The 22,272-nt window shown below is 41.8% G+C and overlaps 1 protein-coding gene across 5 annotated transcripts in view; it reads left to right on the top strand.

The window, feature by feature from the left end:
- The window catches only part of tead1b (TEA domain family member 1b), a 49,942-nt gene extending 27,901 nt beyond the window's left edge, over positions 1–22,041 (top strand). Inside the window, exons 4-15 of one of the 5 annotated variants that reach the window (XM_079997657.1) lie at positions 4,307–4,371; positions 7,922–7,984; positions 8,076–8,138; positions 10,101–10,112; positions 11,070–11,201; positions 11,976–12,022; positions 12,126–12,187; positions 13,061–13,185; positions 14,090–14,263; positions 16,385–16,525; positions 16,636–16,788; positions 18,224–22,041. In XM_079997657.1, coding sequence (XP_079853783.1) covers positions 4,307–4,371; positions 7,922–7,984; positions 8,076–8,138; positions 10,101–10,112; positions 11,070–11,201; positions 11,976–12,022; positions 12,126–12,187; positions 13,061–13,185; positions 14,090–14,263; positions 16,385–16,525; positions 16,636–16,788; positions 18,224–18,337 — 1,151 coding nt within the window. In that variant the 3' untranslated portion in view covers positions 18,338–22,041. Of the gene's footprint in view, positions 1–4,306; positions 4,372–7,921; positions 8,139–10,100; positions 10,113–11,069; positions 11,202–11,975; positions 12,023–12,125; positions 12,188–13,060; positions 13,186–14,089; positions 14,264–16,384; positions 16,526–16,635; positions 16,789–18,223 lie in introns of all 5 variants that reach the window. The other 4 variants (XM_079997658.1, XM_079997659.1, XM_079997661.1 and 1 more) reach the window with 4 other exon arrangements.
- Positions 22,042–22,272: the final 231 nt, after the last annotated feature.

Consider the following 22,272-nt stretch of genomic DNA (forward strand, 5'->3'; position numbering starts at 1 on the left):
GACAAACAAAACATTAAGAAAACGTCCTGCATCGAGTCGGACCAATCATCGCCGTGCCGGCGCTGATTGGTCCGATTCGCTTGGTGCTTGGTGGTCGCGGGAAAAGGGAACCGTGCTGTCGTCTGCAGCCAGTGCTTGCCCACGCTCCTTTGTCCGCCACAGTCAGTTACCCCAGCCACAATCCAAGGAGCAGCGGAGGCTTTTATTTATGATTTCAAATGCTTTCGTGACCTTTGGGGGGGGTCTGAGTACGATACCTTTTACCTTTTGGCTCAGCGGTGAGGACGTGGAGGAGGAGTTTCAAGCGTAAAAAAAAGCTTTGTGACCCCTTCCACACTATTATCCGTTATTATATGACCCAAAAGATTGCAGTTCTTTTAAGACGGGCTATCGCCGAAAATGTAAAGGATGAGGATCATTTCCACTCTTTTAACGCTTCGATTATATCTTCACGACGGACAGAACATTGGGTGAACATTACTGATTTGAGCATCTGACGAATCCCATATCGGGGCACGACGGTGAACCCGTGCTGAAGCAATGTGCGTAATCCCCGATAATGACTTTTCATCGTATTTTCTCCTTGTCAATGTATGAACTATTAGACTGAAGAATCAACGTACAATTAATATCAAAAAATTCGAGAATTTAAAAAGATGTAGTGTCGTGATTGATGGTTGATACACATCAATACAACTACATAAACGTTAGTGTGAGAGGTGAGCGTATCGTTTCACACCATGTCTGTTTGGTAAGGAAGGCTTTTTAAAATCCCAACCGACCCGGATCTTTCGCGGGGTTAAGACAAGTTACAGGAGGCGGTGGAAGATGAAACGGGGAAAGGTTGAAGGGGGTGAGGTGAGGGATCGGCTGGCGGAGCAGGATGCTTACGCTTTACACAAACCGCCGCGAAAAGTGTTTTCACCTCAGACTATGTTTCGGTTCCAGGCCGATCTGTCTGACATGCAACAGATTAAAATACCTGCGAAGGCTCATAGACATTTTTTCCCAAAAAAAAAAAGCCTATGCAAGGCTTTGAAAAACACGACGGGGGGGCGGGTGACCAGGGCGTTTCGATCCATTTTTGCGGAAAGCGGGATTCTTCTCAAACTGCAGACGGATGAGGGCAAAGCATTTTTCAACAAGGCATTAGGTCATCTGTTAAAGAAGCATAACATTACACATTTTGCGACAGGGAGCGATTAAAGCGTCCGTTGTCGAGAGACTTAATAGAATGTTGAAAGGGAGAATATACCCCCAAAAAGCACCCAACACTTCATAGACATTTCGGATCAGCTCATGACGGGGTGTAATCACAGCTTTCACAGTAGAATTAAAAATAAAACCGTCGGGAACTGACCTCAGACCTCAGACACAGCATTTGAGAACTTGACGGTATCTTTCCTCTCCTGCATCGGTCGCCGAGCTTCAAATTTCATGTCGAGGACGTCGTAAGAGCTAAATACAGTATACTGGAGTGTTTGATAAAAAAAGTCAGCATCCTACGATTAAAGCGGCAGCTTGATTGGGAAAAAGGTCCCTTTTTCCATAATGTGCCTCGGGCGTGGGCCTCCTTGAAGCAGCTGACGAGTGTTCACGCAGTAACCGATGAGCAAATAGCTGAAAGAACTGGAACAGTCGATCAGAAATTGCCCTCGGACCATCGATGCATGCCACATCAATGGAGGGTTTCGGGTAGGGCCTGACAGAGAAAAACACCGTTGAGTGAGTTATAAACTCCTTGCTCCAGGATGAAAAGCGCAGTAATAATTTTCGTTCATCCGGATCAGTAGCGCGGTGCTGGTCGTTCCACCAGATAAGTACAAAGTCACATGGCTCGACGACCCCGAGCTGAATCGGACCGGACAATTTGATCCCCTGGCGTTGTAGCGCTCGTCAGATAGGGTCCACTCGCGCTCAGACATTTCCTCAGTCTTCTCTGACTGTCAATGTCGTACGACATTGGCATTTGCATGTGGGTGGGGCCCCTCATCACGTGGGTGGGGGTGGCGCCCCGGAGACACATTTAAACAACACATGGGAGGTGCATTGTCGGCCTGAAAAACCCATTCAAAGTCCAATAACGACTGTCCCAAAATTTTATGAGCCTGACCTTTGACCTCTCAATTAGGATCAAAGGACACCTGTACCCATTAACAACTTTCCCACAATTTTATGAGCCTGACCTTTGACCTCTCAACCTGGTCACTCGGTCAGGCTCGAAAATCAATTTCATGTGATACAAACCTGTATCACACCTGTATCACTCTTCTACCGCTAAACTCTCTCACTTGTGTTCTTATTGCACCATCAGTTATAATCTAAGACATTTTTCTCTTTATAATGATGATAATTAATGCAAAGAAAATCCATAGATAATCACTGAGGCCACAGTATATGTACAAACGAAGGAAAAACTTCAGAAAAGGAAAGGAAATCACTGGTCGTGTCATCACCCATAGACTGAATACAGATTATTCACTACTTTTGACCAGCGATGGACACTCGTCACCAGGTCCCCGGGCGCGTCCACGAATGCTGCCCACTGCTCCTGGCTGCCCCTCCATAGGAAGGACAAGTCAGGATGGGTTAAATGCAGAGGCCTCATTTCACCGGCCACCATCCAAAGCATGTGCGTGTGTGTGTGTGTGTGTGTGTGTGTGTGTGTGCATATGTTGTAGTGTGGTGTTCTGTGTGACAATTAAAGATTCTTCTTCTTAAAAAAAAAAAGTAAGAAAATGAATAACAACAGAAAGTTGATATCTGCCAAGCAGCCGACAATGTGATGTTTGGGCCAGTGGCAGACGTGGGGGAGGTTTACAAACTGGCGAATGGGGTCACAAACACACCACATACGAGCTCTAAACACAGTCTGTTTGTTCTTTTTCTAATTCTAAAAAGTGGCTTTTTTTTATTACCAGAGAAGTTCTGTAGGTTCTGTACCTTTATATTAGAATAATCCAAAATTAAAGCACAATTGTCAAAAAAGCTTAACAAAAGAATTTAAAAAATGATAAAAATAATAATAACATAAAATAGAATAAAACAATTTTATAAAAAAAATAATACAATTATAATTAAAATAATAATGTAAAAATAATAAAAATATACATTTAATTGTCAAATATATACAAATAGATAAAACAATCAATTCAGAAATATTCAGATAGACAAAATGAAAAATTATGCACAGGATAAATAAATTATTGTTATGGGTATATAGGGTATAAATTCTAAATGTGAATTTTACTATGTCCGAACTAGATTATTACAGTATTTACAGTGTAATACTAGTGTTATTGCAAGTATATTATTGCACACATTGTGTTAATGTGTGAGAGTGAGTGGGTGAAAGGAGGGTGGGGTGGGTGATTGAAAAGTGGGGGCGGGAGGGTTGTGATTTGAGAGTTGTGTTTTTAGGTAAATCACACAAAATATGACAAATGAAATATTAACAGATACTCATGCATTCCTACCAATTCTATGTTGTTAATAAGTCAGATCCAAATGTATTATTTCAGAATTCATAATTTCCTCAACAAACATGATGTATCATGATTAAACACGGTTTATCACTCTGGATCAGATAAAAATTTGCATATTATAAGATTCCTCTTGAAACCAAGTGTTGAAATTGCATCAACAGTGATACTAAAGACATCCCTCTGAACGTGTATTCCAGGAGAATTGAGCTGAAATTGAGTTTTCTACGGACAAATCTTGTGGGCCCACCTCTTGTGGGAGGTGCCATTAGGTTTGATGACGTAGAATACATAAATAAATGGTAAACGGACTGCATCTTATGTAGAGCTTTTCCAATCTTGCGACCACTCAAAGCGCTTTACAGTACATGCCTCACATTCACACAAACTGCACGCTGCCGGGGAGGAGCCGGAGATGGAACCGGGAACCGTCTGATTACCAGACGACCCGCCCAAAACGATCCGCCCAAAAGACTAATTTGTCAAATAAAGACGGTCAAATGAGAGTTTAACAGTCAACAGTTTAGAGACAGTTTAACACTTTAGAGAACAGTGTTGCCACCTCTCACCTCTGTTTTGTCACCTCTCAACCAATTGGTGATGTTGGGTCATCGTTTGCACTCCCATCAAGCCTCTAGAGTGGAACATATCCCCGAAAAAGTGAACGATACGACGGGGGAGGATATGCTGAAGCTTCTCTTGCTGCATATATGATGTCGGTTCCCCTGAGGAATGGCTTGGAAAACCAGAGAGGAATCGTCTAACTTGACTATTTTAAATGTAATATATATTTTTGTTTTCCTTTTTTTATTTTTTTTTTCCAGGACGAAATGAACTCATAGCCAGATACATCAAGCTCCGGACCGGCAAGACGAGGACTCGGAAACAGGTAAGACCCAAAAGTTTGGAAGAATTGGCATGGAATGAATTTTAAGCGACGCGGCTTACACCCTGCTGCTGCAGAACAGAAAGAAATCCCAAAACACACACACACACACGCTCACACATGCGCACGCATGCAAGCACGCTCACACATGCGCACGCACGCAAGCACACACACACACATGCAAGCACACACACGCGCACGCAAGCACACACCCGCTGTCAGTGAGTGTCGAGCCATAAGACGAATCACTGCATGTCGCCAGTAAGAGGTTCAAAAAGTCTTGCATAAACAGATATTCACGAATAACTGCGATCAAACCAATGTGTCATAGATATTTAAAACGTGCTGTGACGCGACGGCAAAATGTTTGATCATAATTAATTTAAAGCAGACATATTTATAAAGCATTTAATTTGCTTTATAATCCATTGATTCCACCCCCCAACATGTAACCTTTTATCAGTCACTACCTTTCCACTTAAAATGTCACATTTTGCCGTTACTCTCAACCATAAATGACAGTTGCATACACACAGAAAAACAGAATTGAAAGGCGTTGAAAGAACAAGGATGGAAAACCAGATTCTTTCAGGCGGATGAATTGAGGTAGCGCACTTTCCTCGGGCGGAGGCTTTTCATCTGCGAGCAGGTGGAGGCACAAATAGAGCGCCGGGCTGTCGCTGATCACACTCGTAGAGCGGCGACGAGGATCTTTTCTTCTTTTTTTTTCTTTTTTTTTTCTCTTTTTGTACTGCGCTGTAAGTCAGCAATCCAGAGTGAATCCCCTGGTGCGCACGTCCTCTGGAAACACCCAAATTGCCAGCCGCCGCTCGCCACTCCAGCTGCAGTTCAGTTCATTCCAGTTCAGTTTAGTTCGGTTCAGTTCGGTGTAGTCCGGTTTTTTTTTAGCCTGCGTCTATGGAAGTCACTGGAGGCACAGTGTTGCGTGTTATTATTATGTTATTATTATTATTTTCATGATCCGTTAAAATGGGAGATATTTACAGCTCTGCCCGAGACAATCTGCAATCTACAAATTTGATCAAATTAATTTGCGCTGTCTAAATTCAATTTGTGGGTTCAAAAAAGAAGAGAAAAACACTACGAAATCATATAAAATCAACATAGAAATCGTTTAAATTTACAAATACGTGTATTTTTAGATTTTTTTTTGTCTTTATTTTACCAGGTTAGTCCCAATGAGATTCAGAATCTCTTTCACAAGCAAGACCCGGGCCAAGAAATTGGAAGAAAATGTTAATTAACACACAACATAAAACATGTAAAACACATAAAAGACAAAGCAGTACAGTATAAAACGAAATTAGGCGTACACATTTTCGCATTCATATAGATTGATATGATGACAGATAGATATATACTTTATTAATCCCTGTAAGAAATTGCAGTGTCTGTAACAGCTTTCCTAGAAAATAGATAATAATAATAATAATAATAAAGCAGTGGAATAAAAAATAAATGAAGAAAATGGCAATAGATGGCAAATGTGGAAATATACAATGAAACCTTGATAGTTGACTGTACACAATAAAACACGAAAATATACACTAAACCTAATGATAAACAACAAAATATGGAATAGGAAAAAGGAATTGTCCTGCACCTAGTAGTCGTTATGGTGATAAAGTGACGGTGTGAGGACCACTGAGTTTCCGGTCCTCTTCAGCTTCTCACTCCTCACACGACGACTCAGCTCTCAGGACAGTGATGAAACACTGCGTCGGCGCAGACCTTCGATCGCTGCAGGTGAATGGATCAGTCTGGACCAGAGCGGCCATGTGGCTTGTTTTACTGTAACTCTGTGTCTGCTCTGAGCGGACGGACGCACAGAGTGCGCTGCTCAGACGGCCATACCTGGTATGGTAGCGTTTAAAAAAAAAAAGCCTTAAACATAGTATTTGTCATATATTCATGTTAAGTTTAGGCCTGATTGTGTTTATAAACACATAAAGTGTGGATTTTATTTTATTATATATTTTTTATCGTTGCCTATAGATAAAACCGTCTCAGTTATTTCGATCTTTTCATGAAATCGTAAAATCGGGGATTTTGAGCCAATGTGTGAGGGACTGTTCCGTCAGACACAGGAGTTGCAGGGAGATTGAGGCCATAATTTGGATGTATTGGTCAAAAAAATATAATCAACTTAGGATGGTTTCCAAAACAAGTGCAGGGGGAAACTTAAAAAAATTTAACTTAAGTATGATAACGCTAAAAATGAGGTCAAACGAACCGAAACAGGGGTTAACGTAAAGACAACTGGACACACCAAACGGACCTGACCAAATGAAACAGGAGGGAACATATATAGGGACATACATAAATATCGGAAACAAAAATGATTTAACTCTAAATATTATAAAACAAGGGACTAAATAACACAAGTGTCCATGTTTAAATAAGTGCAAAATAAATGCTAAACATTAATCTATAAAAAGAGATGATTGTTAAAGTAAATACAAAAGAAACCCTCCCCCGCCATGGGGTCGAACTAAATGGACTCCTCCACGGCACGTAAAGCCCTGCAGCTGTGCAGTTCTTGTCCTTTCCAGCAGGGGCAACAAACTTAAATCCCAGCAATAAAATATGTACGTTATATGGAACAAAGCCTGTGTGTCATTATTATGTGTTTTAACTTTTTATGTGCTTTATGAATGGCGGGTGTAAAAAGATCAAATTTTAACAAACAAATATATAAGGCCGGTAAAAACAAACTGTGTTAGAAACGACGCAACAAATTAAACTCATTACTGTAGGTGCGTTTCCATCAGTTTTTTATGTTTATGTTTTTATTTTTTTTATGTTCCAATGTCCAATGTCAATCGGTTTCTCTTCTGCGATGGTCTGATAACATGTGTTGTTCGATAGCGACATCAAATGAACAAAAAAGGACACATTACATTGTTGATTGCAATTATTCGCATGACAATTGATCGGCAACTGCATTTTCCCGATTGCCCGATTTAAATCCCCGATGGTTTAAATGGGAACTCCCATCACACCGCGCCACCGCGGTGTCACGCGCCGGATCGAACTTGCGCCGTCCATCCCTAAAAACCCCAATTCGCGGCCCTGGGCATTTCGCACCGGGGGCGCGGAATGAAATGATGGCGTGCAGTCTTGACCTTTCGTCGAATTTTGCCGGTGAACCCGTGCAAACGCCTCCGAATATCAGGGTAGCGCGCGACTGATTCCTCGCACAGCGGATCCCATCTGTGCCGCCTGCATCCTCCTTAATCACCTCACTTAGTGGCCGCGACAGGCGGCGAAACACTTTATTGGCTGCGGCTGTTTGCTGGAGAGACGCTGCCGACGCGCGGCTTATCTCCCTCGAGTGTGATTATCTTTTCTTTTTATTTTTTTGTTTTATTTATTTTTTTAACAAAGACATTCGTAATCCACTTTTTTTTTTTTTTTTTTTTTTGGTTTTCTTGTTGTCCCCCCCCCCTCCCACCCCCTTTCCCCCCTCCTTTTCTTTTCTTTCCTTTTTATTTTATTTTTTTCCTCCCTTCTTTATTTTTATTTAATGGAGGTGTCTAGTCACATACAGGTCTTAGCAAGAAAGAAAGTTCGAGAAATCCAAGCGGCCATTAAGGTACGTCTGGCTCTGGCCGGTTGCAGGGGGGCTTTCCGTTGCCATGGTTACAGGCTGTCCCTTTGTTTTCCTCCCCTCCCCGACCCCACAGGTGTCTAGTCACATTCAGGTTCTTGCCAGAAGGAAATCTCGTGAGTTTCATTCCAAGCTGAAGGTATGCGCTTTTCTGCTTCTGGGCTTGTGGGGTGGTTCTGCCTGTGCCTCTACTGACTACTTCCTGTTTCCCAGGGTGACGGAGTGAATGGCTGCCGCTCCCCAAACACCCCCCAACCCCCACCCCCCACACACCCCCGACTAACCCAAATATTCCTGTTTTCCTCTTTATCGTGTGCTCTGTTTAGAATTTCTAACCCCCTTCCTTCCTCCCTCCCTCCATCCCATCCACCGATCCCCTCTTTCCTTAACCCTCGCTCGCTCCCATCGTCTTGCTCGTGCCGTAGCATTTCTCCAAATGAATTTCAAGCACCTTGGCTTTGAGATCAACGTTGGCTGGGCGATGTTAACTTAATTAGCACTGTTAATAACACTGTTTGATTAAATAATAATTATCATTACTAATAATTAACGACTACAGAAAAATCATGTTACATTTTTTTTTATCAAATTAAAAGCGTAAAAAAAAAAAAAAAATTTAACTACATTTAAAAATAAATGGATAAATGATGAAATGAACAATATTCTTATTTAAGAAAAAATTCAGTCAACATACATTTGAAAAATTAAAAAAAAAAACCCATCTCAAAGCAAATGGTGCCAATCCGTACAGTTTGGCGCTCGGCCTGACGGAGATACGGGCGTGACACCGGACACGGGGTGTGGGTTTTTTTGGGGGGGGGGGGGGGGGGGGCGGGGCATGCTGGCAAGGGGCACTGGCTGCTGGTGAGAGGCTGAGAGCTGAGAGCATCACTTACATCTCTTCCCAGGCAGGGCCGCGCCTCGTCCAACAGCTTTACGTTTCAACTGTAAAGACCGGGACCACCCTGCCCCGCCCCTTCCACGGGGCCGGGAGACAGGCGGCTCGGCCCCCTCCGCTCTCCGTCCGTGGCGCCCGAGCCCATTTCGGGTTCATCCAATCCGTGAAACACTTGCAAAAAAATAAAAAATGAAAATAACACTTATCAAGTGCTCCGCACTCCATTGTGAAGGAAGACATCTTGAAATGCGTTGACCTGATATTCAAGTGGCCTTTAAAAGAAAAACAAGGATTGTATTCTAACCATTTCCTCGACCATGGGACATTTTGAGTTGTCGGCGGCGACTGTTCCTGTTGACTTCCACACTTTTTCTCCCCGCCCCTCGAATTCGGCAGAGATTAATGGCCCTCTCATTAGTTTGTGTGTGTGTTTATATGTGCGTGTGTGTGTGTGTGTGTGTGTGTGCGTGCGTGTGTGTGAGGGGAGCCAGATAGCGTCGGCCAGGCAGCTCGCCATGAATGCCTGATCTTTCGGGGGGCGCGGGCGACTGTCAGAGTGGAAACAGGCGTCTTTTGTGCGGATCTCTGTCTATTCTCATCGGAGGCAAATTAGAGCAGTGCGGCGCGGAGGAGCCCGGGCGCGCGCTGCCTTTTCTTTTAAGGGCCATTGATGAAGACGCGCCGCCGCCTCCGCCCCGCCACGTTCTGAGTGCAAAACAATAACCGTCATGTCGGTTCACGTCTCCGATGCTGGAGATTATTTTTTGCGATTATTTCAGGGGGAAAGATTCTTTGCAATTGTACAGTACATTGGACTGGAGATGTGACTGTAGCCGTTGTTTTACGGGGATATCAGGGCAGTAAATCTACTGTCGGTTTACTGTCGCGGCTCTCAAGTGATATGTGTGAAATCTGTGTTTGTTAAACATGATAATCCTTGTGGTAACTATACAGGATGACATGTTGCTGTATAAGATGTGTGTTAATATATCTGTGGTCATGTTGTTGCAGTACAGCGCCAACTATTAAACTGTAAGCATTCCTGTAGTGTTGGACTGTTAGCATTCCCGTTAGTTAGCATTCCTGTTAGTTAGCATTCCTGTTAGCGTTAGCCTGTCAGCATTCTCTGAAGTCTCAACAGAGGGATTGCAAAAGATGTTTACAATCAATCCTTGTTTGTTTGTTGTTGTTTTTTTAATCTAGGTTACGAGTATGGTAAGTATTTGTTTTGCTGTCCTAGCTCTGCTTGACCCAACCGCTAGTTAAGCTTCTGCCATAGTGTTGGTGTTGGTGTTGGTGGTGTTGGTGGTGGTGTTGGTGTTGGTGGTGGTGTGGTTCCTTTTGCACTTTGTCAGCATCCCCGTGTTTCATGTTAATAAGCTAATTTTTCTGCAGAAAAAGCTCTTGCCCGCATGTTTACCTGCAGCTTCTGCCTGCAGGGATGTTCCTGCTGCATTCAGAACATGGATATTAATGAAGGACTGTGGTCCCAACGTCTGTGGTTTTGAGCGACCTTTAATTTGCGTCGCAGCAGTTTATAGTTTGTCTTTAAAAAGACCATTCGCTTGAAAGGTTCACGTTGAAAGTTTAACAATATTAACAACTGGCGGTTGCCCGCATGCAGCCTTTTAATTTAAGACCTCTCATCCAAGGATAAAAGCGAGCAGCTAAGGGCTGCAAAAAAATAAAAAAATTAAAAAAGCCTCTTTAACCAAGTGAGACGTCTGTCCTTCGCTTTCACTTCAGCAAAATTCTCGGCATGATGTTTAGACGCCATCCCGCAGATGAACAAAACCTTGATCGAAGCGGCTTCTCTGAATGAGATATCGGAAAAAGGAATGGGATGGACCTGGAAGAGGCGGGAGAACGTCGCCATTCCTTTCTGCCAAGAAGCATCTTCGGCGGTGGATTAAACAACAAACAAACTTTTTAAAGTGCATACCAGCCCTCGCCATTGTACCACGGGGAATTTTATTGCCATTGTTTGGCACATTCCTCCCTTCGAAAAGTACGCTTAAATGGCTGTGGCGGTCGGCCTTTTTACCTGCTCGCTGTTTACTATTGTGGGAGAGAGGTCGCCGTGGCTTTGTGCGTGTCCCTCAGAGTGTGTTTATCGCCGCTCCCCCTCTGTTCTCGCGCTGAATGCTGAGGCTTTTGTCGTTGTTGTTTAAGGACCAGACCGTGAAGGACAAAGCCCTCCAGAGCATGGCCGCCATGTCCTCCGCGCAGATCGTCTCTGCCACGGCCATTCACAACAAGCTGGGGCTGCCGGGCATCCCACGCCCAGCCTTCCCCGGAGCAGGGGTAAGAGGACCAGCCATCTACCCACCCATCCACCCATCCATTCATCCAACCAACCATCCATCCACCCATCCATCCAAACACCCATTTGCCCATCCATCCAACCCTCCATATATCCATCCATCCAATCACCCATCCATCCTCCATCCATCCATCCAACCACCCATCCACTCATCCAAATACCCAACCCATCCAACAACCCATCCATCCAACCACCCACCCAACCAACCAACCATCCGTCCAACCAACCAACCATCCATTCATCCATCCTCCAAAACATCCATCCGCCAATCCAACCATCCATCCATCCATTCATCCATCCATCCATCCATCATTCCAACCATCCATCCTTCCATTCATCCATCCATCCATCCATCATTCCAACCATCCATCCTTCCATTCATCCATCCATCCAACCATCCAACCATCCATTCATCCATCCATCTCATCTCACCCTGGCCTCACCCTGGAGGGGGAGAGCCACGGGGGCCCGACCACCCCGGCACCACCGCCAAATCCCATTACACAGCACAGCCCTGCACCACCGCTCCCATCTGATAAGAGCGGCCGCAGAAGGAATGGAAGTCGAGATAAAACACTTTGATCCAAAGTGCTGCTGATAGAGAGCCTGTTTTTGTTTGTTTTTTGTTGTGTTTTTTTTTTTTTTTGTTTTTTTTTGACTCGTGGTGATATACAGCCGTACCAAAGGGCTTTGTGTGTTATTGGATCTTATTGTCATTTGATCCTTGCTGTTTATTGACTTATCTAATTCTCCAGTTTTGGCAGGGCATGATATCCACGGGTCAGCCCGGATCTTCGCAAGAGTAAGTGAGGAAAAACAACTTGAGTCGGAGAATCAGCTTTTCTCTTCGCACATAATAAGTCTGTTCAACAATCTCTGCCAATTTTCTTATTTTTCTGTTTCAGCATCAAGCCTTTCGCCCAACAGGGATATCCCATCCAACCAGCCGTCACAACAGCCATTTCAAGTGAGACTTTATCATATACACTCAAAGATAGTGCCCTTCTTTTTCTCAATGTTAGTAGTTCCAGTCCAGCTGCTGTGTATTGATTGAGGAAATCCCATTTCCAGAGTTTGAGATTTGCACACTGTCTTAACTTGCAATTTAAATATTTGTTGGCCAATAAAGCCACTTTTCGGTCAGAAAATTTTCATCACTGCTGACATTTCTTCATTGACTGACACATATTTGAATTAGTGTGTGAAGGAGAATTTAACATTCTAAAGCATAACCTGATATTTTAACTCACGTGTTGATGACATGGATCTGGTTGCTGTCATTCTTCTAAACTAGTTAAACTAACTACAATAGTTTACCGTTTCAAGCTCATCGTGCTCTTTTTGGGTCTCTATGTTTTCTTCGTTTTCTTTGCATTTACCTGTACCAAATGCCAGCTTCTCTTTTAATAATTGAAATGTGTTGATAAAACGAGAGCGCCACCTCTCCAAGGAGCGATGCTGTGGCTTTGCATTTGGACTATGTTTCCCATAAAGCAACACGCCTAATGCAAAGGTCCAAACTCTGAAGCCTGTCAAAGCTGTTTTCTAGTAACGTTTGTTTATGATAACATATTATAGTAACATATATAGTTTATAATTTAATATCATTAAAAAGTTGCAAAAATCTTGGATCAGGAATCAAGTATAGACTGCCGCCGCCGTGGCAGGAGAAATATAGAGAAACAAAAACCATAAGATGCTCATGTACAGTACATCCAGTGTCATGACATATTAATAACAAACCTCTACTCACAGCAATGATCATGGTGTGTGTGTGTGTGTGTGTGTGTGTGCGTGTGTGTGCGTATGTGCGTGTGTGCGTGCGTGCGTGTGCGTGCAGGTTACGAGCCCTCGGCAGCCCAAGCTCCCACAGTGCCGGCGTGGCAGGGCCGCTCCATCGGAACCTCCAAACTGCGACTGGTGGAATTCTCCGCCTTCCTGGAGCAGCAGAGAGACCCCGACTCGGTAACGGAGCCACAGAGAAACAACCAAATTATTTATTTCCCTTTATTGCACGTCATCATTCAGTCCCCTTTCGAGATTTACACACAGCTTCCCAGCCTCTGCCGGGCCTGAGCCGTGCTACGAGCTTATTTCACCGCCGCCAGAACGCAATGCCGCACCTTTTTTTTTTTTCTTTTCTTTTTTTTTTTTTTTACCGCTTGCTTTAATAAATGGGAACGATTTGTCAAGGTTTGCATTCGGTTTATTGAGATATTTTTTCCCCCATGACGTGACAGCAGGCATTAATATTGTGTTGGGCGGAATATTTGGAATTGTTGCATTCTCGTGAACCACGCCCGCCGGCTAAAAAAGCCTCTTTTAAACGAACGGATCCCATGTTGATGTTGGAAATAACCCTCGTAGAATCACAGGAACGTACTTGAGTGATGAGTGTTAAACAGGACGATAGATGTTAAATGTTGTCAGATAGACGGAGTAGCCGGCTTTACAAATACCTCGTCAGATATCCATAAGATCAAGAATTTAGATTGCATCCATTCATCAAAGTTCAATTTTGGAGACCCGGTTCTAGCCACAACTTGTTTAAGCGTCCACAACCTTTTATTTGTATTTTGTATTTTTAGGTACTTTCCAAACTCCAAATATTAAGCTGTGATTGCCGTGGTATGGTGTGTGTGTGTGTGTATGGTGTGTGTGTGTGTGTGTGTGTGTGTGTGTGTGTGTGTGTGTGTCTTAGCAAATAAATCCCACATGAACGATATTGAGCACTTAATCGTATAGGTACGAGGGTTTGTGCCATTTTAACCAATTTTTTAATCGAAATGCATTCGAACAGGACTCATGTTTGGTTGTTATTATTGAACGTGAAAATTGTTGTTCAAAGTTTGTTCTGTATTTTTTTCAGTACAACAAGCACCTCTTTGTGCACATTGGGCAGACGAACCACTCCTACAGCGATGCACTGCTCGAGTCCGTGGACATTCGTCAGATTTATGACAAATTCCCTGAGAAGAAAGGAGGACTCAAGGAGCTGTTTGGCAAAGGGCCCCAGAATTCCTTCTTCCTCATAAAATTCTGGGTGAGGCTCATGTTGCTGTGAAATACATTTAAAATGACTGTATAATCATTGCATGAAAATATCGGCAAACAAACCCGAGACAATTGTGAGACATTCATAAAGACCTTTAATTAAAAAAAAATCACTTTACAGTTTGAAATAACACATTTAAAACAGCAAAAAACAATGTTTTTGAACATGGGTTACATAATAAATGGGTCATTGGCTCTAATATCTTATAGGCTTTTGTCCAGTTGTGACGGTACATCAGTAAACATTTTGCAGCAGAGCCCTAATGATGTATTCAGCTCCTTCTTAAGTGAATGGATGTAATCAGAGTGTAAACAGAAGATCTGTATTTGGACTTGCATAGCAGGAGAGCTCATGATCAAAGCCGTCTCTAATTCAGTCTAATATCTGAAAACAAAAGGCTGACCTGGTTGCACTCCTAATGGCTGTTTAAGCATCGGATGTATTTTCTCCCCTCATGCAAAATGCTAACTAGCGGCAGTCAACAAAGTGGACCCATATGCACTTGGACCAAGTCCCCCCCTGAAATTTCTTTTCAAGTGACCGACCAATCTAAATTTCAAATGAAAGGCAGAATCTGCACAATAATGAAAGGAAAACTGCTTTGCTTAATGAAGGAGAATGATTTAGAAAGATCTCTGCTCTTTTTGTAACTGCGATGAATAGAATTTTGGGGATTTAGAGAGGTCGCCCGCTGGACACAAGGCCCTTTCCAGGGGCAAAAAAAAAAACATGAATCAGCTTTTATAAAACTTAGTACAATCCTCTTTAGAAACCTGTTCCCTTTAATACGTAGATGTGTATGTATTCAAATGCATCATTGGGTATTTGAACATTCCCCTGGAACACCTTGTAATCATACACTCATACAATCATTCACAAGCTAATAATTAATTTTGAGTTTCATTTGACATCTATTCTTCAAAGTTACCCAATTATAAGTTCCTTTTCATTTGCATTGATCATTTGCAATAATGTGTTTTTTGGGTTTATGGGTTCCCTTTTGGGAAACCATAATATGTTTCTATAAAATCTTCAGATTCTCTATTCCAGACATTTTTTCCATCATATGAATTTGAATAATGTGTTCAACAGTTTGGCAACACATTTTAGGCACTATATCAGTTTTTCCACTAGAGGGCAGTGTGATGCTAGATGTGCAGTGTAATTCCACGGGCTGTATGAATGAATGGAAAAAAGAAAGGACATTCTTTTGTTTTTTATTATTAAAAATTAAATGTGTGTGTGTGTGTGTGTGTGTGTGTGTGTATACGTGTATATATTTATGTGTATGTGTGTATATATATATATACAGGTACTCCTCACTTAACGACTGAGTTCCGTTCCTAGGACCAGGTCGTTAAGTGAATTGGTTGATAAGCGAGGACTCGTGTTATTTCACGGTAAAGGGGGCGTGGCCATTGCCAACGCTAGTGTAGTGAATACTGACAGATTGTGGGAACGAGACTGAACAGTGATGAGATGAGATGTATACAGTGTATATAGTATATATAGTATATTTAGTGTATATAGTGTATATAGTATACATAGTGTATATAGTATACATAGTGTATATATTGTATATAGTGTATATAGTGTATATAGTGTATATATAGTGTATATAGTTTATAAAGGGTGATGCACGATGAGACGCTTGATGCTGAGACGTCGCGGTATTGTACAATACAGACTGGTCAGAGAGATGGTCCTACAGTAAGTCTGTACGGTCGTTAAACAGGTTGGTTGTTAAGTGAGGAGTACGTGTGTGTGTGTGTGTGTGTATATATATATATATGTGTGTGTGTGTGTGTGTGTGTGTGTGTGTGTGTGTGTGTGTGTGTGTGTGTGTGTGTGTGTGTTGTGGGTGTGTGTGTATGCATATATATGTGTGTATATATATATATATATATATATATATGTATTTGTATGTGTGTGTGTATATATATGTGTGTGTATATATGTATATATATGTGTGTGTATATATATGTGTATGAATGTATGTGTGTGGATATATATGTATGGATGAATATATGTGTGTGTATATGTATGTGTGTATATATATATATATATATATATTTATAATAAACCAATTTTTGGTTTTCTGGTCCACAGGCAGACTTAAACTGCAACATCCAGGACGACGCGGGCGCTTTCTACGGCGTGACAAGTCAGTACGAGAGCTCGGAGAACATGACCATTACCTGCTCCACCAAGGTCTGCTCCTTCGGCAAGCAGGTGGTGGAGAAAGTGGAGGTAGAGACCCCGCACCCGTCCCCGTTCTGACATTAAGGGAAGAAATCTTAACCGAAGAAATGTCGTTCCCCGACAATCGTTTGATCCATTCTCTCTCTCTCTCTCTGTAGACGGAATACGCTCGGTTCGAGAACGGACGCTTTGTCTACAGGATCAGCCGGTCCCCGATGTGCGAGTACATGATCAACTTCATCCACAAGCTGAAGCACCTGCCGGAGAAATACATGATGAACAGCGTGTTGGAGAACTTCACCATCCTCCTGGTACCCACAGCTCGCTTATACCTCTATTTATTTATTTTGAGCGGCAAGGACCCTCCCTCCATCTTGCTCTTCGGGGTGTGTTTGTGGGGCTGTGGAGGTTCCTGCTTTCAAAAAGATGATGGAGGGAAGGAGGGCTGTGTGTGTTTCTGTGTGTGTGTGTGTGTGTGTGTGTGTGTGTGTGTGTGTGTGTGTGTGTGTGTGTGTGTGTGTGTGTGTGTGTGTGTGTGTGTGTGTGTGTGTGTGTGTGTGTGTGGAGGGGGGGGGTTGCTGTATTCCTAGCATTCCTAACATTCCTAGCATTCCTGAAGAAGGGGAACGCAGGATGAAGAGCCTCATTATCTGCAAAGAGAGGGGCCAGGAACCGAGGAGGAGGACGGGGGCGGGAACCCTCGCTATGAGCTGTCAAGGGCGGTGTCAGGGTCTTATTCTCCGCTGACGGGAAAGCAAAAGACAGAGGAACGGGGGCACAATGTCCCATTTCTTTCATGCGTAACATCAAAAGACATGTATGTGCGGGGTTAATACTACCGTCGGTGCCCCCGACCAAGGCACCGACGGGAGTGGGTGGGTCAAATGCAAAGGACATATTTAGTTGGATCCTGCTTGTACAAAGACGAACATATATTCTATTCTCTATGTTCTTGGAGCTGTCGTAGCTCTTACATAATCACCCGATCGCAAGTGTTTGAGCCGACCGCGATCATTTTTGGATAATCATTAAGCTTCCACAATCGTGCTTTCGTCCAAACTGGAATTTTAAACCAATGTTATAAATGCCTGCAATAAATAAAATGTTGTCGTGTTTTATCAGCCGGGTTGAGGGAAATGAACAACCCTTATATTCCAGTTTTTAATGTCAATGAATGTCTCTTCTGTAATTGCTAGACGTGTATTATGGCACTGTTATAAACATACTTAGACTACGATAGTGCCTCAAGATGAAGGAAGAAGACAATGTCATTGCTTATCGCAGCGCGTCCAGGTCTCTGTTCTTATTCTGTTGTCCCAAACTTTTGAATTTTTGCACGATTTTTTTTCCCCCCTGAACCCAGCTGATGGGAATGCACCTCATTCACATCTTATTTTTTGCAGCATTTCTGACACTGGCTTATAATTCCACTTAAATTTGGATGGAAACGTTTGATATGTGGAATCTCAAGGACCATGCTAAAGGATGGTGGTCCGCTCAAATAATTATATTTATTGACATATTTATAATTATGTAATAATTATGACAGCTCTAAGGAACATATTATGCTTTAAAATAAACAGAACATTCAGTTTCTGTCTTTTATTGTTTTGTTTTAAATGGGTCACTGTCTGGGCTCTTACAGCCGTACTTTTACGAAGCCCTTCTCTTTGCGTCAGTGTACACTGCTTGTCCCAGTGTGTCGCGTCCTGATGCTTCGGCCTCTTGTGGCGTTTGTTTTCCCAGGTGGTGACGAACCGGGACACGCAGGAGACGCTGCTGTGCATGGCGTGCGTGTTTGAGGTGTCGAACAGCGAGCACGGCGCCCAGCACCACATCTACAGACTGGTGAAGGAGTGACGCCACGCCCCTTCACAGACTCTATCCACCCCAAGATGAGTGGCAGTGCCTCCAACTTAAATGTCACACTTGCTTTTTGTTTTATTATTATTATTTTATTTTCAATCTTTTTTCAATCCTTTTCTTCGTTTTGATGTTTTGTTGTTTTTGGACTGCGGCTGTGAATTGTGGTACAGATTCACCGAGTAATTCCTCGTTTTGATGTGTTGTTGAGTCAATCAATCCACACGGATTTGCTGGTTGAGATTCATTTAATTAACAGAAAATGTTGTGTCCACTAAGGTAAAAAAAAAAATGGGTCCTTTTTTTTTTTACCTTTTCTTTTTTTTTTCTCCCTCCCGTGGGACGACGCGGTGTATTTATTGTGAGCAGGTGTGTTTTCGTACGTCTGGTTGTTCACTTGTAATCATACAAACTGTAGATACGCAAACACCCACAGCTGATAGACGTTCCAAAGACACAACAACTAGAAAACAAGGATCAGTAGGAACAGTGGACATTATTAATTAGGAAGTTAACGCTATTTCTAAAACACTTTTAACTTTTTGGGAAGTTACCTTTCCCCCTTGAAGCACTCCATGTCTTACGCGCGAGAAACAGTAAAAAAAAAAAAAAAAAAAAAAATAAAGCACTGTGAAAAGTCTAGAAACTCAAACAACTTCACCTGCATCTCTTTCTTGATCTCGAAAAAACGTGTTTCTCCATAACAAGTCATGGAAATCAGCTGTCTGGCAATTTCACAGTCACAAAAAACCAATATGTAAATATATGAAAAAGCACTACTCAAATTACTCTGATTGGACTCTATTGCACTTTGTTGGACAAGCTGTGGGGTTTTTTTTTTAATCAAGAATCCTCTTAATATTGGACGATAGATCTGTCGCGTTGCGTCTGAAAGATGCGTTTTCAATCTTTTTCCCAAACGACATTTTATTTCTTCTTCCCTCCCTCCTCTGGCCGTCGCAGTGGAGTTAGAGCCAGAGCATCACTGCCTTTCCCCGCTCTCTCTCTCGCTCTCTCTCTCTCTCCCTCTCTCTCTCTCTCTCTCTCTCTCGCTCTCTCTCTCTCTCCCTCTCTCTCTCTCTCTCTCTCTCTCGCTCTCTCTCTCTCTCTCTCGCTCTCTCTCTCTCTCTCGCGCGCCGCCCTCTTGTTTTCGTGGCCTACGCCCGTTTCCGAGCCTTAAACATGTTTCTCAACTGTGTCAACTCCAAAAGACGCCACTAAAGCTGTGATCTCTCTCTCTCTCTCTTTGCTGGAAGACTGTCAACGTGTTTGCATCGTCACAAAACAACCTGCCAAAGTAAAGTATGTGTACAGTGCCTTAGAGTATATCGTGACGTCACCTGTACTTTTTGTTTTAAAGTATATCAATCATTTTGTGTGGATGATGGAATGGTCAAAAAAAATACACAAATCACCCAGCAGTATGGTCTGTGAGACGTAACGAGTTACCTTTAAGCGATGCATTCTTAAAAAAATAAGGGTTTTCAGGTGGTTCCCTCTCAATCTGTCGAAGGGTTTAAACCTAGAAAGTGCTAATTTACAACCTTTTTCTAAGAGTGTACCCACACGCAAGAACTGACTTTGCCTTTCCTTGATGTAGAAAGACCAAAAAAACAAAAAAAACAACAAAAAAAAAAACCACAGAGAAACAGTCCGTCTTGCGTCATGTCCTGCGCCGTAGCAAGGAAGTGCCTTTCGGGTTCAGATTTCCAGCTTCTTGAGAAAAAAAAAAAATAAAAAAAAAAAAATAAAAAAAGTTCAGCAAAGTTATGGATGAGATGTTGCTCAACCAAATGACAAACCGAGACAGAAGTGGAAGCAATCACCACATTGCCTTTTTCAAAAGGTTTATAATCGACGGAACAAAATATACACGCTATAGGAACACGCAACGACGAGATTTGTCAGTGATTTATTGCATTGTTTTCAGAACTGATTTATTTAAAGTGAAAAACCTTAATGTGAGATTCTTTTTTTTTTTTTTTTTTTTTTTTTTTTAAGGTCAAAGTGCAAAGTTTTTTCTGATTGGAGTCCGATAACAAACATAGATGCTTTGCAAACACTTGCAGTTAATTTATTTTTTATGTTTCAAGGGTTTTGGTGGCTTTTTGGAAATTGCTAGATATTCATACGGTGTGAAAACCACACAATACTTTAGATTGGTATTGCTCCTTAAATTATCACTGTCAGTGTTTACAGATTAGGATCAGGAGGTACTGTAGGTAATGCAGGGATCCCATGGTAATTAATTTACACTATACTCATCTACCAGCCCAATATCCATGAAAATATACAGTGTGTGTGTGTGTGTGTGTGTGTGTATGTGTGTGTATAGGAATATATATATATATATATATATATATATATATATATATATATATATATATATATGTCGCACATATATATATATATACATATACACAATGAAAGCTAGAAAATAAAATCCACTGGCCTTAAAATTTTTTCCAAAACTTCAGACGTAGTTTTGGAAAAAAAACTGAAAGTCAAATGTGTTGCCCCCCTTAATGTGTAATAGTAATGAACAGAATAAGCCACAGATGTCACATATTTACTGCTTCTTTCACTGTGACCACCTACACGTATCCAAATTTAAGAATTTCTAAATATTTGTGGAGGAATTGTTTCCCTGGTGAATGCAGACCACGTTTGCTCACTCATTATATTATATCAAGTATTTTGCTACAGTCCTATGGACGCTGTGGAGTTCTAATGGGCTGGGGGTTTTTTGTTTTTTTGTTTTTTTTTGGTGTTATGTTTACCCTGTGTAACCGTTCACATTTATTGATTACTTAGTGAGATGTTCCTGTTTTCCTATTGTACTTGTATATCATTGTATTTGGTTGTGTGATGGCATTGTCTGTATATTGCGAGCTCAATAGGACGATAATGATGCTGCTGCTGGACCTGTCATGTGGACCCTCAGGCAGCGGGCTGTACGACCCCCGGAACACGGGAACCAAAACGTCTGGAGCCAACAAACACGACACAGACACGTCGGGGTTGAGGAGTAATGACACAATCAAATCAGCGGTTTAGCTCTTGTTATTTGTAATTTTGTCTAAATGTAGGTACTGGTATACCTTTTTGTTTCATTATCATTTTGAGATGTTGGCTTTAAAGTTATCTTCATATAGCTCAGATAGTATCATTAAGACACTTTTGTGTGCAGATTTTTTTGTAAAAAAAAAAAGGTGCTTTGTAAAAAAAAAAAAATCTATATATATATATATCTTAGCTTTTTCTTGGTACAAAATTGTGATATACTTTCATATCAAGGATGGAAGTTAATTATGGGAGCAAGGGAGAGGAAAAAGAAAATGTTTGTGTTCTTATACTATGGTCTTGTTTTTGCTCTGTAACATTATGATGATGCCTTCTCGATGATAGATATTTTGTAGCTTTCTAGATCATTTGTATGTATACAATATTGAAGTTAAATAAATCTGGAAAATGTTGTTTTCTTTTTTTTTATCGTCACTCTTAAAATATGAGTTTACAGCTTGTTTGTTGTGTGTACTCAGTCAGCCGAACAGTGACCTGCACAGACAGCTCATAACCAGCAGGTGGCACTGCATGCTTTGTTGTCATGGTGTAAACACATGTTGCTTCACAGCATTATAGTTCTGGACCTCACCCACAGAGGGCTCAGAATATCAGAATAAAGATCCTTCTACTGTATGTCTCGGTCTAAATTGATAATCCAAAATTAAAATTTAGTATATTTATTCATATCATTGAGTGCATTTTGCTTCTTTCTTTGTTATTATTATTATTATTATTTAGGGGTCCAGCCCGTAGGACTGGATCCCTAATAATAAATGGTTCGACATTACAAACCATGCGTTTACGTTTATATTTATATACCTTCTTACCTGGTAGATCTCTGTGGATCTGTTTGATTTATATTTTAT

The sequence above is a fragment of the Zeus faber genome (genome assembly GCF_960531495.2).
Source record: "Zeus faber genome assembly, chromosome: 3".
NCBI lineage: Eukaryota > Metazoa > Chordata > Actinopteri > Zeiformes > Zeidae > Zeus > Zeus faber.